The following is a 15,517-nucleotide window of genomic DNA, read 5'->3' on the forward strand; positions in this document are numbered from 1 at the left end:
CCTCTCCTGACCCGCCCGCTGCTCCCCTCAGCAGTGTACTTCATCGATCTGCCTGTTCTGCTTCCCACTCTGTCTCTGGTGAATCCTATCATCCTCTGCATCTCCATCCTGTACCCCAGTTCTGTATGAATAAACAAATAAATCTTTTTTTTAAAAAGAGCATTATTATAATCTACTTTGATCTTCCCAAGATTTCTAAAAGATATTAACATCATCCCTTTTCTAAAAATGAGGAACAAAATAAATCTTAAGACTACTTAAGCTTCAGAAATTAAGTATTCTGCATAAGGTCACAAAGCAAGGAAATGGAGGACCCAGAATTTGAGTTCTATTGGTAACCTTGCTCTAGGCTGTCTCATTCATTCAACAAATGGACATTAAGTTCTTCATGCCACACCCAGGTTATCACATTAAATATAGGTCAAAAACTCCACCCTCTCTCTATGCTTCCTTCCATAGAGATGTATCATATATCAACTGAACTCTTTTTGAGTTCATACTCTCAGATGCACAACTTTTATTTAGGCTTACTGTAAGCCTTACGTAGAACAAGTATTTTAGGGCCCTCCCTGGTGGTACAAGGGTTTAAAGAGCAGCACTATGAAGCTATCTGCAGCTACTGCACCACGAGTTCTATGCCAACCAGGGAGCTGACCCATATGACACAGCAGACCTCTCCTGTCCCACCTGCTGCTCCCCTCAGCAGTATATTTCAGTAGATCTGCCTGTTCTGCTCCCCCCTCTGTCTCTGGTGAATCCTCTCACCTCACACAACTCTGGCCTATATCCCAGTTTTTGTATGCATAAATGAATCCTTTTTTTTTTTTTTTAAAGAAAGAAATGTAAAGGTGTTTTAGCTTTTGAAGGAGTCTGCAAAAGGAGACCTAGGGTCCAAGTCCGTCTGCAACTCACTTTTATAAGTAAAGTTTTATTGGCATGCTGCCTCATTCATTCCCTTACACAAGGTATTAAATATGTGCCATCTGATCATTTACATAGTTTGTTGGCTTCTACTTAGAGGAAAAGTCTGAGTGCTAGGAAGGAAGGGGGAGGTTATCCATGACTGAGGTCATGACAGAAGAGGGATCCTCCCCGTACCTTCACTGTCTAATACTCACCCTGCATTATGGTTTTTGTCAGTCATCTGAAATGGATTTTATTTCTGATATCCACACAGACAGCTTTACTGCTTAGATGGATTACAAAACAACTTTTCAGTAAGAGAGCTCTCTTTTTACATGGAGCATCAGAAAACATAAGAGAAATCTGTGACTTTTTATAGAAATCTGAGTCTAGTTAAGTCTGTTCCCACCTGAAACCCTAGGTTTGATTCCTCAATGAGCCAAAGTTTTGTATTTATTTCAGAAACTTGTATATTTTCCTTTCTTATTGGGATGATAAGTCATTTTAACAACTAGGACCTAAGTGTTAAGAGTATTTTTTATGACCAAATGATTTGCTCCAGCCTCCCTTTAATGCAGTGGTTTCAGGCCTGGGTTTGTACCACAATCATCCAGGAGGTGAGCAAACTGGTGTTCAGTCACATCCCCCTGTAGAATGTCTGGTTTATAGTTGTTTGTTGATGTTCTTTTTTTTCTTTATTATAATTACTACATATTTAAAAAAAATTTTTTTTCCTGATCCCTTACATTCCTGCTATGAGTGAAACCATCTGGTAGTTTTCTTTTTCTTTCTGGCTTATTTCACTAAGCATGATCTTTTCCAGTCCCACCCATATTGCTCCAAATGGCATGAGTTTATCTGTTTTGATTGCTGAGTAATATTCCATTGTGTATATGTACCACACCTTCTTGATCTAGTCATCTATTTTTTGGCATTTGGGTTGAGTCCACATCTTCCCTATTGTAAATAGGGCAGCAATAAAGATAGGGGTGCAGGTGTTCTTTTTAATTATTGTTGTCCTTTGGGTAGATACCTAGGAATGGAATTGCTGGATCATATGGAAGCTCCATTTTTAGCAGTTCGAGGAACCTCCACACAGCTATCCATAGTGGTTGTACCAGTTTGCATTCTCACGAGCAGTGTTAGAGAGTTCCTTTTTCTTTACACCCTCAACAACATTTCTTGTTGTTTGCTTTTTTTAATATGTGACACCAGTGTTTTTAATGTTTTCCTGGTTATTTTAAAATGTAGTCAAGGGTGAGAACTATGCTTGCATTAAAAGTCATTGCCATCATAAAAGAGGGCTGATACAGTTACTTTTCCTGTTATATATGAACAATTACTGTACCTGGAATGTAAGGTTAGGTCTTTTAAAAGAGCAGAAAAAAAAGTGCTGCAGGGGCTGAAGGAAGCAGCAGCCCCTGTATACCATCCAGAATCTCCCTGCTCTTGAGCCTAAAGGGGTTACTTTCTCTGAGACCTGACCAGGACCAAACCCCTGCTCTGTCAATGAGGCCCTGCAGAGAGCTGCCTCGGTGGGCTAGCTGAGGAAGGCCCTGAGGGACAGGGCTTGGTAAAGGCAGGCTCTCCCTGGGCCTGTTTAGAAACCCCTTCTGTTCAAATGGGCTTTCAGGCAGAACACACAGATTTTTCAGTTAATGAAAAAGACACTATCTCTGAAGAACTTGAAAATACAGATCAAGAAAAGTATCTCTATTATACACATGTACATGAGTATTGTTGTTATATATTTAATAATTACATGTTATATGTGATAACACATAACTATATTATAAAATTATATGAACATATTACATTTATACTATTTTATAAGCTTATATTATATAGCATTTTAGATGATTATGAATCATTTTATATATCTATCACTACATATGATTTTATATGATAAAACTGTATTACTAAACCTAAGGAACCAGTTAATATATTAGATATAAGTAAATAATATAGATAATATATATATAATATAGATAATGTATAATATATATAATATATATAATATATAATATAGATAATATATTAGATATAAATTATCTATGTATATTAAGTACTTGTATAAAACAGATTATATCACTGCATTCTATATCTGTTCTCCTTTATGTAGGTAGGTATAGGTTTATGTCATTTTCAAAGGCACACAAACATTGACATGGAATTAAAAGTACAAAAAGAGAATGCAGGGAAGGGTGGTAGGGCTGGAATAATCTGGGCTCTGGAATCAGGCTCCCCAGATTTCAACTCTGTCTTCTACCACTACTTATGTCACTGTGTCACTAGTTGTGAGGCCTGTGCAACTCTGTGCTCTTAACTATAAAATGGAAATAGTAATATTACTTACTCACCCAATGGTCTTGAGAACCAATGCTCTTGAAGGTCAAATGGGGCTTGTTGGTCTGCCACTTACTGCAGCTGGCTGGTACTTACTGCTTCCTTGAAATAAATGTAAGGGCAGTATGGACATGGACATTCAGGTGGTTATGCAGGGGACATTTCATCTAATGGCCCCAACAGGGAGGAGTGGCTGACTGAATGCCTTTACCTCCATCCTCTTGATGCTGGGACGATTCCAAACCCAATGTGTTCTTCCAGAGCTCTACAGCCATTAGCAAGACTGAGGCCCCTTGACCTCCACCATCCCTAACATAGCCATGGTTCTCACCATCAGCCTCACCACTATCACCTCCATTTCCATAACCATCATCTCCACACCACTTTACAGTTAACATCATCCCCATCATGTCATCATCACTACCACTCCCTGGGGAAAATGGGATAGGTCAGTGTACCAGACCTGTTGTGATGGCCACTGATCACAATAAGTCTAACCCTGCATCCCAGGCTGAACTAATTCCAGATGAGTCTGGCTGAGTTCCTCACAGTCTCTGATATCCAAACTCCCTCTTCATCCCACAGGGTGATCAGTTTCGGTGAGACAGCAGCAGCAGATGCTGCTCTTGGTTACATCATTGCCTTCCTGGTACTCCTGTCCACAGTGAAGCTTTGGCATCTGCTCAGGCTGAACCCCAAAATGAACATGATCACATCAGCCCTGTGCCGTGCCTGGGGGGACATTTCAGGCTTTATCACTGTCATCCTGATTATGCTCTTGGCTTACTCCATTACGGTGAGTAGCTCCTTTGGGAAACCCTCAGGGCTGGTCTTCCTGGAAGCCAAGAGTTTCCAGTGGTGTGGAATAAGGGGGGTAAGGTTAGGAAGGTCCTGGGAGCTTAGCGAGATGGTGGACTTTCTGAGACCAAGGTCTTTTACCTGGATGCTCATAAGCCAGTCGCTCCAAATAGACTTGAGAACTCAGTGAGGGTCAAAACTGTCCCCAGAAAAGACTCCTTTTCTGCATCCAGATATTGCCTTCGTATGCCTGACAGCTCAACAGCCTCAGGCACGCAGAGAGAGTGTTGGGTTATGTGGAGAGGTCCTGGGTGGGGCAGAAGTGGGGAAGTAAGGGTGGAAGTTAGTAGGAACAAAATCATTCCACTCAGTTCCTTAACACTGACAATTTTCTGATAATCACATCTCTCTTGTGACTGAAGAAAATATGAACTATCAACTCTTTTTATTATCAAGCAATGTAAAACAAAAACCACCTGCTACACTCCTGACCTCCATTTAATAGGCCTGTATCCTCTCCATGATTCTTGTAACAGCCCTGGCCCTGGTCTTCTGTGCCCCTTCAGCCCAGTCAAGATCCACTACCAAACCAACCCTTATCCCCATTCTCGCCCCAGACCCATTTTGCTCCCATCTCCCACCACGCCCCTAATCCCAAGCCATTCACTAGCCCATCTGACTGTAGTCCTCACTCCATCTCTCATCCTCTCCCCACACCTCTCCTTTCCTTGTTCCTGACTTTCATCTCATCTATATCCCTGACTCCTCCATTCATCTTCCTCTCTCATGCTCAACAAAAGTGAGGGGCAGTGCTGGTGTGATGGCTGGGAGACGATGCAAAGCTGAAGTCTAGTTTTGTCCAATATCCTCATCACCTGCATGCATTCAGTTCCTCATTGGCCCATGAACTGCAGGGCACTTCCTCTGGGGCCAGAAGTGACATACTCACACAAAATAACCCTTGGAGAATTAGGGTGTTGTACAGAGAAGGCCCTGCCCACACATAAGCCTGTTGTGCATCCAGCCCAACTCCCTGAAGCCAACAGGCAGGGCCCAGAGAGCCCAGTTCCCACCCCCAACCCCCACCTCCAGTGGCCATTTAGGTGAACATGGTCTAGTCAGAGGCACTTGGGCCCCCTAAAGGGGACTGAGCACCCTCTCTGTGCTGGGAGACAGAGAGAAGGGCATCAACAGATGGTGAACAATAGCAAAAGGCCTAGACAAGCTGGGCATACAGGATTTCCAAAGCACACAGCAAACATTAACACACACACTCTTACATAGGGTCGCATGTATGCCTTGCACATGCTCACAGAGACACACACACCCACTTGCACACCCCTGTGTATGCAGACAGCTTGGCCAAGCCAGGCCAAGGTTATGGCTCACCCAGACACCAATGCTGCTCTCTAACAACAGGCTTTGGAGGGTGGATGATTTTTTTCCCCCCCTGCTAACAAGACTCTTTCCATTACAGTCAAACCTAGTATTTGGTTGGAAACTCCGTTCCTACAAAACCCTCCTTGATGCGGCAGAAACAATGATCAGTCTTCAGTTAGGCATCTTCAACTATGAGGAGGTAATGGAGAGGGGGCCCTGAATGCTGCCATCGGCACCAGTCTTAGTGACATTTAGAGAAAGCACCCCTCAGAGGCTCCACAATGGATGCCACCATGCAGGGCCTGGCAAGAACAGAGCAACTTCGGACAAACTGAAAGTTCTTGTTCCTCTGAAGCCTGTAGCTCACCTCGGAGACCCCTGCTTACAAAAGAACGTTAGTGGCTATAGTGGCTACTAAGGGGAGGGCTGTGCTGGTGTGTGTGTGGGGGGGGGGTGTCTGGAAGGGAATACTCCCACCCAAGCCAGAAATGCTGTCCCTGTTTGGAAGTGGTGGCAGTGGGGAGTGAGGGTGTTGTCCTTTTCTCTACAGGTAGCTGGAGTGCACTGCTCTCAGCCTCCAGACAGGGGGAGACCCCCCCTGGCTCCTGGCTCTCCTAGCCCCGAGGACCATGATTTCCTCCACGATTCCTCCGAGGGAGCCTCTATGGGGAGGTGGCCGCTAGGACACAGGAGCCCGGGGATGATACTGGCTCTCTTCCTGACAGGTCCTGGACTCCAGCCCAGTGCTTGGCTCTTTTCTCATTGGGTCCTGCATCATTTTCATGACGTTTGTGGTGCTGAATCTGTTTATCTCTGTCATCATGGTAGCTTTCCATGAGGAACAAAAATACTATCTGGTACGTTTCTTTGGTCTATTCTGCAACAGTCACTGACCTTGACCAAGGATGCAACTAGCTGAGCAGCATGAGACTTCAGGGGACTTTAGTTCAAAGCCCTCATTTCATAGGAGGGGAAACAGGCTCAGAAGGAGGAAATTACTTCCCCAACATCACAAGCAAATGAAGGACTGACCTAAATCATAGCCCCCAGTTTCCCAACTCCACAATCTGCTCATTTACACCAACAACTTCCAGCCCTGATTCTACAGTAAGATTTACCTGGAGGCTTTGGGAAACTATTTCTGCTGTACCTGAGACAAATAAGAACAGAATCTCTGGGGTGTGCCAGCCATTAGTATTTCTGAATTCTGCCCTTATGATTTTAATATATAGCCAATGCTGAGACCTGTTTAAGAAATGATTGAAGATGTTATTTAGTGATATCAACAATTAAAGATGAATTTAAATGATTGAAGATGAATTTAGTGATATCAACAAACTTTATTTAATACTTCATGGGGATGCCAGTCTCCACATAAAGAATTGTAAACTAGGGCAGAAGGCAGGAAGCTTTTATAGTATAAAGAATAAAGGAGGGATTGGGAAGCCCAAGGAGATTACAACTGAGATGGAAAAATGCACAAAATGATGTAAAAATAAACTATTATATATATATATGTATATATATATATATATATAAACATAAATTGAGAAAATTGTGAGTAAGGGACTTTTGTCAATGACTTTAAAATGACCGTATATATTCTCAAATATTGAAAAAATTACAAAAAATAAAAAGGAAGAATGTTTAAAAAAAAGAATAAAGGAGGAAGAGAAATATAGAAATATATGATTGTCTGGGGCCACAGAGTCAATCCTGTTTGGGATGAGAATGAACAAGGAAATAAGCACCTAGACTTAGTGTTTGGGGGTTGGCTGATGAACAGACTACATTCCTGTAGTCTGGGACTTGAAAATTATCTAAGTGTCAGATTCAGACATGGTGCTCTGGGTAGGAGTGGCTCCGTCTATAAATTTATTTTGAAAAAGTAATATGGTAACTGGGGTTTAAACTTGGAGGACTGCCAGACTGCTCTCCACAGCAGATATACCATTTGGCATTCCCAGCAGTAATGTATGATGGCCTTTGAGCACAAATTCCTAGCATGCTCTCTGGGGGATAATGGAGGGGAATGGTGAAGAGTTTGTGGACATTCTCATAGGAGGGGGAAAAGGAATCCCTGGAGATAAATGCTGAGCACACACCCTTGGAACTCTCAAAAGAAGGTGAATTCCAATGCAAAAGCCTTTCTCCACAAGTAAAAAAGCAAACTGGACAAAAAAAAAACTTAGAAAAGCCCCCAAGGAGGACTGTTCTGTCTATGTCACAGGTTCTTTCTCCCTTTGCAGCTGACAGAGGAAGAAGAGATCGCTGACTTCTTGCTGATGAAAATACTCAGCTTCCTGGGCATTAAATGTAAAGGAGGACAGGAGCTTGGAAGCAGCAGTGAGCATTCAGGGTTGCTGTCAGAGGCCCAGCCCCTGAATGCTGCACCAACAGGCCTCTGGGCCTGAGTGGTTCTGTTACAGGGCACCCTAATGTGAACTGGGTTGCCTGTCTGTGGGTCCTCACCTGCACTTAAGATTCAATCATACTGTGGACGCACACAAAAAGGTTCAATAATGGATTTATTTACAAGGAGAAAGGTAAAGGAACAACCCAGGGAAAGAGGGAGAGAAATACAAGTTAACTAGAATACAAGTTAACTAGCAGTTCTGCTAACTTGGACTCCAAACAGCACGCTGAAAACCAACCGACAGCCAAATGACCAGCCGTGAACCACCAGGCCAAGAGACCCCCAGAGCCCATATGTCCGGTTTTATCCTAACCTGGCCGCTCAGCTCCGCCCTCATGTCCCAGTGTGCTTCTCCTTGTTATTGATGGGATTAGTAGTTCCAGTATCTGGAGTGGGGGCGGAGTCCATGAAACCTGTACCCATTACAGTTCATCACCTGGAGTGGGGGAAGGCCAGCCATTCAAGCCTCCCTTTACTAGCTATTCTATAGTCTCTCCAGAGCAATGGTTTTTTGTGTCTATCCAAGAGGTACTAAGTCTGGCAAATAAAATAATAAAAATACTGACAGTAGCTACTATTGCAATTGACTACTTGTCAATGTATTTTCTCCTAGAAATAAAACTAGTATTGTCTGGAGTTCCGAACAACAATAATGACAAAAACCCAACTCCTCTGCAAACTACTCATTTCATTTTCAGGGTCAGTTAGAGGTTGCCTTTGAATGACTCCAGCTCAGGTTCTCTCAAACTGTGTCTGAGAGATGGTATTGGGTGTATTAGTTTCCTAGGGTTGCTAGACAAAGCACCAGGTGCTTAAAACAGAAATTTGTGGTCTCACAGTCTGGAAGACAGCAATCACAAATGAACAGGGTCACACCCCCTCTGAAGATTCTGGAGAAGAATCTACTTTTCCGGCTTCTAGTGTTTGCCAGTGATCTTTAATGTCCCTTAGGTTTTAGATGCATCACTAATTTCTGCTTCTGTTGCCACATGTCTTCTTCCTAGTATACCTAATTCTGTGTCTCTTTTCTTCTTTTTATAAGGACACTAGTTACATTGGATTAGGGTCCATCCTATTCCACTATGACCATATCTTAGCTAATGAGGTTACAGGGCAAGCCTAAAAGGCAATGGGATGGCCTGGGTGTCTGTCCTTACCGTGCACTTAAAAAAACACTTAGAATGAGGCCCAACCACGACACACACAGAATGAGACCCAACCACGACACACATAGATGGTTAATAACAGGTTTATTTACAAAGGGAATGAAATGAGGGGAACCTAAGAGAGAAACTAATTGGTGAATGTGTCCCACCAGTAACATTGTCTGAGCTGGGACCCCAAGAGCACAATGAAGGCAGGGAAAAAAACCAAGGCTGCACAGGCCCATATGCTTTGGTTATACACCAAGAAGGCAGCTTAACTCCACCTTAGTTCCCAGCAATCTCCCCTTCAGGGAGTCAAGAGTCATGGCAGGTCCACAACACGATGGGACTTATAATCCAAGGCCCCAGGGACTGGACTGGAGGTGCAGAGAAGTTCATAAAACAGCAGGTAGAGTTCAGTCAGGACATGTACTTCCTCTAACAATTATATTTGCAAAAACGCTAGTTCCAGGCCCTCCCTGATGGTGCAGCGGGTTAAAGCACTGCACTAAGCTTAAGCCACTTCCTCATGAGTTTGATCCCCGCCTGCCCTGGAGGAGATCCACATGGCGTGGCAGACCTCCCCTGACCCACCTGCTGCTCCCCTCAGCAATGTACTTCGTCGATCTGCCTGTTCTGCTCCCCACTCTGTCTCTGGTGAATCCTCTCACCCTCCGCATCTCTAGTCTGTACCACAGTTCTGTATGAATAAATAAATAAATCTTTAAAAAAAAACAAAAAACAAAAAACACCCTAGTTCCAAATTTAGTCACAATGGGGGATTAGAATTTCAATGTACTTCTTTCTGGGGAGGTTTATTATTTTTAATGCATCTCTTTGAGAGGCATAATTCAACTTATAACAAGTAGCATCCCTCCCACCCCCAATATTTCAGGATTAAATAAATGCAGGAAAAAAACTGGATTGTAAGAGGTTATTCAGCTTCCTTAGCGCTGGGAATTAGCACAGCTTTTAATATACCACATGTGCAAATGTATCTGTTTCCTGAGGGAGAAGGAGCTTGAGAGACGAAGTACAAAGCCCCAAATTTCTTTAACCAAGAATCTGGCAGCTCCATCAATACTTGTGTTACCAGAGTCCAGCCACCTCAGGTGCTGGGGCTGTTAAGGGGGAAGGGTATCCAGCAGGAGCAGTGGGATTCTTCCAACCTGCTGCTCCACAAGTTGGTTGTGGCAGTTGCTCCTCAGAGACCTTTTATGTAACAGCTCACTTCCCGGATTGTAGAATGGACCAATCACATACTATGGGCTGATTAGTAAATGGTCCAATCAGCCACAGGATTGAAAAATGGTCCAATCAGATTTGTGTGTGGGGTCACCCTAAAAAAGTATATAAGCCAGGGTTGGAGAGCTAAGAAACAGATGATACCATCTCCTGAAGAAGAGGATGCCAGCTCCAAAGAGAAGAGCCACTGACACCAGCCCTTGAAGAAAAGACAGCCTTCGAAGGGAGGAGAAAGAAGGAGAAGACTCCTCCGTTCCTGCCCTCTGAAGAAAGAGGAAAATAAGCATCCAGCAGCTGACCTCCAAGGAGGGAAGAGAAGTCAAAGACCTCTGTCACTTACTGGGCATCCAGTCCTGTCTCTGACATCACCTGAAAGAGGTAACAATGGCCCTGGGTCCAGTGTCTCAAAGAGCTGTTTGTTTTTGGTATAACCCAACTCACAAAGAGCTGTTAACACTGGGAGTCTCTTACACGGTCTCTGAGGGACCGGTAGTGGCCATCACTCCTGGCCAGTAATGTCCAGCACTCCTGGTGACTGGTGGCGACACTATCTGGGTAAGATAGCCGCCAATTGTGGATACAGTGACCTCTTTGTTTCCCATTTGTAAAATAAGCCCCATGGTTATTCCTGGAGCCTGAAGTCTTGCAACAGTGCACACTGGTGAGAACCCATAGCCAGTGACCTGTCTTCTTAAAGGGCAATGTCCTTTGCTAGGCTGTAGCCCATAGGCGCTACTGTGTGGGTATTGTATTGCTATCACCCTTGTTTTTGATTTTTGGCCTTTTGCCTTTTGGGGCTTTTGGTGGCTCTTTGATCTCAGAGACTGGGCAACTGGGTGGCCGTTCCATCCTTCCATCTGGCATCCTGCCTTGTTGCCCTGTTTTCCTGTGAGCCCATGTCACCAGTACACCTTAGATGACACTTAGATGAACTGTGGATCTACATTACTGCTGTATGTTGGAATCCTGATTTTATTCCAAAACATCAAAATACTGGGCTACGAACCAGGATGCAGTATTTAAAAAAAAAAAAAATTAAAGATGTATTTATTTATGCATACAGAACTGGGGTACAGGCCAGAGGTGTGGGGGTGAGAGGAATCACCAGAGACAGAGTGGGGAGCAGAACAGGCAGACTGATGAAGTACACTGCTGAGGGGAGCAGCGAGCAAGACAGGAGAGGTCTGCCATGCCATGTGGGTCACCTCCCTGGCCAGGGATCAAACTCATATTGCAGTGGCTGTGATAGCTTCATAGTGCTGTGTTTTAACCCACTGCGCCACCAGGGAGGACGGTGCAGTATTTTTTAAGGCTTGCAGGTGATTCCCTTGTGAGTGTAACAATGCTCTGAAGATAACAGAAAGCCTCTCGGTATCTGGGGCATAGACCTTTTCCTTCCAGTATGCAGAGCATGCCTCCTCCTCAAACGATCTGGAAGCAGATACTTTGGGTTGCCTCCCAAGTCTATCCCATGCTTCTGTCCTTGCTGTCAGAGGATCTCAACTTTATTCAAGTAGCCCTCTCCCAGTGACTCAAAGGAAGGTGACCCTGAAGCCAAGGAGGTAATTCATTTTTTTTTAGTCATGGTAATCCATTTCCCTTGACAATAAGTAGCGTAGGGTGGCAATGTGACCCAGTTTTAGCAAATTTCCTGGGAAGATCTCCTTGTTCATGAAAGCACACAGAGCTATAGTCTATGCTGCTGGACATTACCTGACCTGAGAAAGAATCCTATAACTATGCCAGGCAGTAGACAGGGTCTGGAGAGTCTCAGGAAATATGTGATACTGGACATTAAGTCAGGCTGAAGCTGACCAAATCACTACAGAGTAGCATTTTCTCCACTGGACCAGCAGGGCAAGGTCCCATACCGATAGTGACCTACTGTTCCTATCTCTAAGAAGTATGTATCTGTCAATACATACTTTGGATGGATGAAACAGTTTTCAGCACTAAAAAACCCTTTTGGCTAACTACTCTCCAGGCTAAAGGTATAGATTCCATCATGGAAAGGTCACAGGCACAAGGAGATCACAGTTCAAGAGATGGTATTAACTGTTGTTAAAAAAACAAACTCCAAAAGTCATTTTGGAGTCATTCATGTGGGCGAGGAGAGCATGAAGACTTAATAACTAATCTAATTGTTGTTTCACTTTCACCTGAAGGTGGATTCTAAACCAATCCAAGTTTTCTTGGTCAGCATCAGTGAGGTCATCTGCATAAGCCCCCAGCCTTTCCCTGAGAGACCACAACTTTACCTATAAGAAGCTTTCTTTCCCCAAACAGCCAGACCCACCCTCTAGCTGTGTTTAAAAACCTTGCCCAGCCTTTCTACTTGCTGAAGGTCACGTGCTGAATTCATGTTGTTTAATAAAGCTAATGATATCTACAAACTTATTTGGATGAGTTGAGTGTTTTTTTTTTTAACATGGTAAATAAAGACAACTCTTTGTGTAACAGGGTGGTCCCTAGGAAAAAGGGAAGTTCCAGGTTCCCTGCCCCACCCAGAAGGAGGGTGGAGCTGAGAAGAGAAGGGAAAAGAAGAGAAGGAAGCCGAATGGAGAGCCAGAAGACCTGAGGAAGCCACATGGAGCAGCAACAGTGCTTGTTTCCTGACCCTTGACTGGTTAAAGCAGATGTGGGTGAGATACCTGTAGGGAGGTGACTATGGCAGAATTTTACTGATTTTGCTTTTGTTCTTTTCCTCCCAGATTTGTCAGGCCATTTCTGACCCTTTTCCATGGGTCCTGGCCAGAAGGTGCTTTAGTCTTGGGGCAGGCTTTCAGGCCTTGCTTTGGGCCAATCCCTTTTGGATTGACTTTTGCCCACGAGGGGATGGGTAACTTCAGGTGTTTGATTTAGAAGTTATATTCTTTGTGTTCTGTATTGTATATTCACTGTATTAAAGTCCCTTTTCATTAAAGTTTTATATGTTTTGTCTTATTGTGGTGGATGGCAGAACCCACTTAGAGCAGGCAGGATTTTGGGGCTTCAGGGTTGTCCCTCTCCCCCTGTCCTCTAACAGAATTGAGGTGCCCTATAACATTTGGATCATATTGTTAGGTGAGAAATTTTATACATATATATCAGTATATATATATATATATATATATATATACATATCTATATATCAGTTCAAAGAGATGAAATGGGCCCCTTCTAAGATAAAAAAAGAAAAAAACTGCAGTTTTCAGGTTCCTGTACCAAATATGCAATGAAATGACCTTTCAATCTCAGCAATGGGTACAAAGATTTTTATAAAAACAAGAATTTCTGATTATCCACAGTGTTTGCTAGATATTAAAAAAAAAGTAATACTCTTCCTATTTTTTTGGTGGTATTGGGAAGAGCAGGCAATTTCTCCATTCACTCTAGTTTCTTCTAGGGTAGCAAATATTCAAGTTAACATGAGACATACTGACAAGAGTAAAGAAAACAAAAGTTTAATAGTAACATGTAAATCTCTTGCATACATGGGAGAAACTCAGTAAAAGTAAGAAATTCAGTAAAACAGCTTAAGTTAGCGCCTTAAACAACTTCAGTCAAAGACAAAGTATACTGCAGAGAGAAGGTCAGTTACTAAAAAAGCAAAGTAAACAGGGCGACTGTTAGGCAGATTAAGTTGTTACCTTCTCCATTGTTAGTCTTCCAGGTAGTGAGGGAGACACCCTCACAAAGGAAGGACTTCTTTCACACGTGCAAATGTCCCCGACAAAAGGGCAACCTCCACTCAGCTTTCAGAGCTGATCATGCCATAGAGACATAATCATTATGCCACAGAGATATATTTTGGGGGGAGTAGTGTTTGTTCCCCTACTGAAGAAGAATGTGCAATACAACCCACACACTGATTATGTGATCTTTTCCTTTCTATCAAATGAGTAGCAAGTGGGATTGGGAATAGATATTTTAGGACATGGTTTGCATTATGATGCACCAACTTGTAAAAAACAAAAACAAAACCCACAACAATAAAAATAGAATTTTGACATAGGAGCTAGCCAAGATCTGAAGCCTAGAGGTGGTGACTGTGAGTCAATCACCACCCTAAAAAGAGGCAAGGAGAACAGAGCTTCAGAACTGTAGGTTGCTAGTCAGACTAAAGGTCAGGTCCCGCTACAACTATCTCAGAGCTACTTAAGATATAAACGCCGCCCCATGCCAATCCTGGGCAAGCTAGCAAACCTTCCTGAGCCTCCAGAGCCTTGTCCTTGAGGAATGTAACAGCTACCAAAAAGGAGAAGACTGAAGAGAGAATTTCTGTTTACTCAACAAGGACTCCTAAATGATTATCTGCTCATTGCAAAATGGCATGACAGTCCTTGCAAGTCATTCGAGATGTGCTGACAATTCCAATTTATAAGTGGGGCAGAAGCTTGGTGCAACAACTTATTAATCTCTCTCTCACCTCACACACACACACACACACTCACACAGAAACAAGGGGTCAATCCTACAATACTGGAGGTGTGTTTTTCACTCTAGTTTGCTGATTCATGCCCACTGTTAAAGGTCAGGTCATTCTGGAGATGTGTCTTCTGAGACTCTCATAAGGCCTCAATCACTGGCTTATGTAAGCATAAACAAAGGAACTGACCATGCTGTGTCTTAACTCCTCCTTTTGATTGCTTTGCCCTTAGCTGACTGGCTACTGGTCATCACGACCACTGGGTAAGTCCCTGCCCCTCTAAGAGTTTCATAACCCCTGTGGAGGTTTTTGTGCTTCTTGGGATCTGTAAAGTGGGTTCCTGGATTGTTTTCAGTATTTTTTTTTTAAGGACTCATTTATTTATGCATACAAGAACTGGGATATATACCAGAGGTGGGGGGAAGGAGACGATTCATAAGAGACAGAATGGGGAGCAAAATAGGCAAACTGTCTGAGATACATTGCTGAGGGGAACAGCAGGCAAGACAAAAGTTCTGCTGCAACATATGGGTCAGCTCGCTGGAAGGGGATCATACTCGTGCTGCAGTGATTGCAGCTTCACAGTGCTGAGACTTAACCCCATGCGCCGCCAGGGAGGCCCTGTTTCCAGTCAAAGAGAAACTGCTTAAGTCTCGGTGCTCCTCTGGTCAATACCCAACCAGTGTTTCGGCTGGAATAATTGAACCTGGCCACGAATCCCGAATTCCGTTCTGACCTTGAGCCTCGGTGGAGGATAGGACAGCATCCTTTAATAGTACTGGGGGCACCGTGCCTTACCTGGGAACCTAGGGCCCAATAGCAGGTGAATGCACTGTCCCTGAAGTGTCACGCCTTTGGAGACCTTCTCATCACGCA

The 15,517-nt window shown here is 43.6% G+C and overlaps 1 protein-coding gene across 1 annotated transcript in view; it reads left to right on the plus strand.

The window, feature by feature from the left end:
• The window catches only part of PKD1L2 (polycystic kidney disease 1-like 2), an 89,246-nt gene extending 81,405 nt beyond the window's left edge, over nucleotides 1-7,841 (plus strand). The window contains exons 39-42 of the mRNA XM_004690161.1: nucleotides 3,835-4,045; nucleotides 5,525-5,626; nucleotides 6,153-6,284; nucleotides 7,677-7,841. Of these exons, the coding sequence (XP_004690218.1) occupies nucleotides 3,835-4,045; nucleotides 5,525-5,626; nucleotides 6,153-6,284; nucleotides 7,677-7,841 (610 nt within the window). The remainder of the gene's footprint in view (nucleotides 1-3,834; nucleotides 4,046-5,524; nucleotides 5,627-6,152; nucleotides 6,285-7,676) is intronic.
• The last annotated feature ends 7,676 nt before the right edge of the window (nucleotides 7,842-15,517 follow it).

The sequence above is a fragment of the Condylura cristata genome, unplaced genomic scaffold (assembly GCF_000260355.1).
Source record: "Condylura cristata isolate star-nosed mole 26May11 unplaced genomic scaffold, ConCri1.0 scaffold00028, whole genome shotgun sequence".
Lineage (NCBI taxonomy): Eukaryota > Metazoa > Chordata > Mammalia > Eulipotyphla > Talpidae > Condylura > Condylura cristata.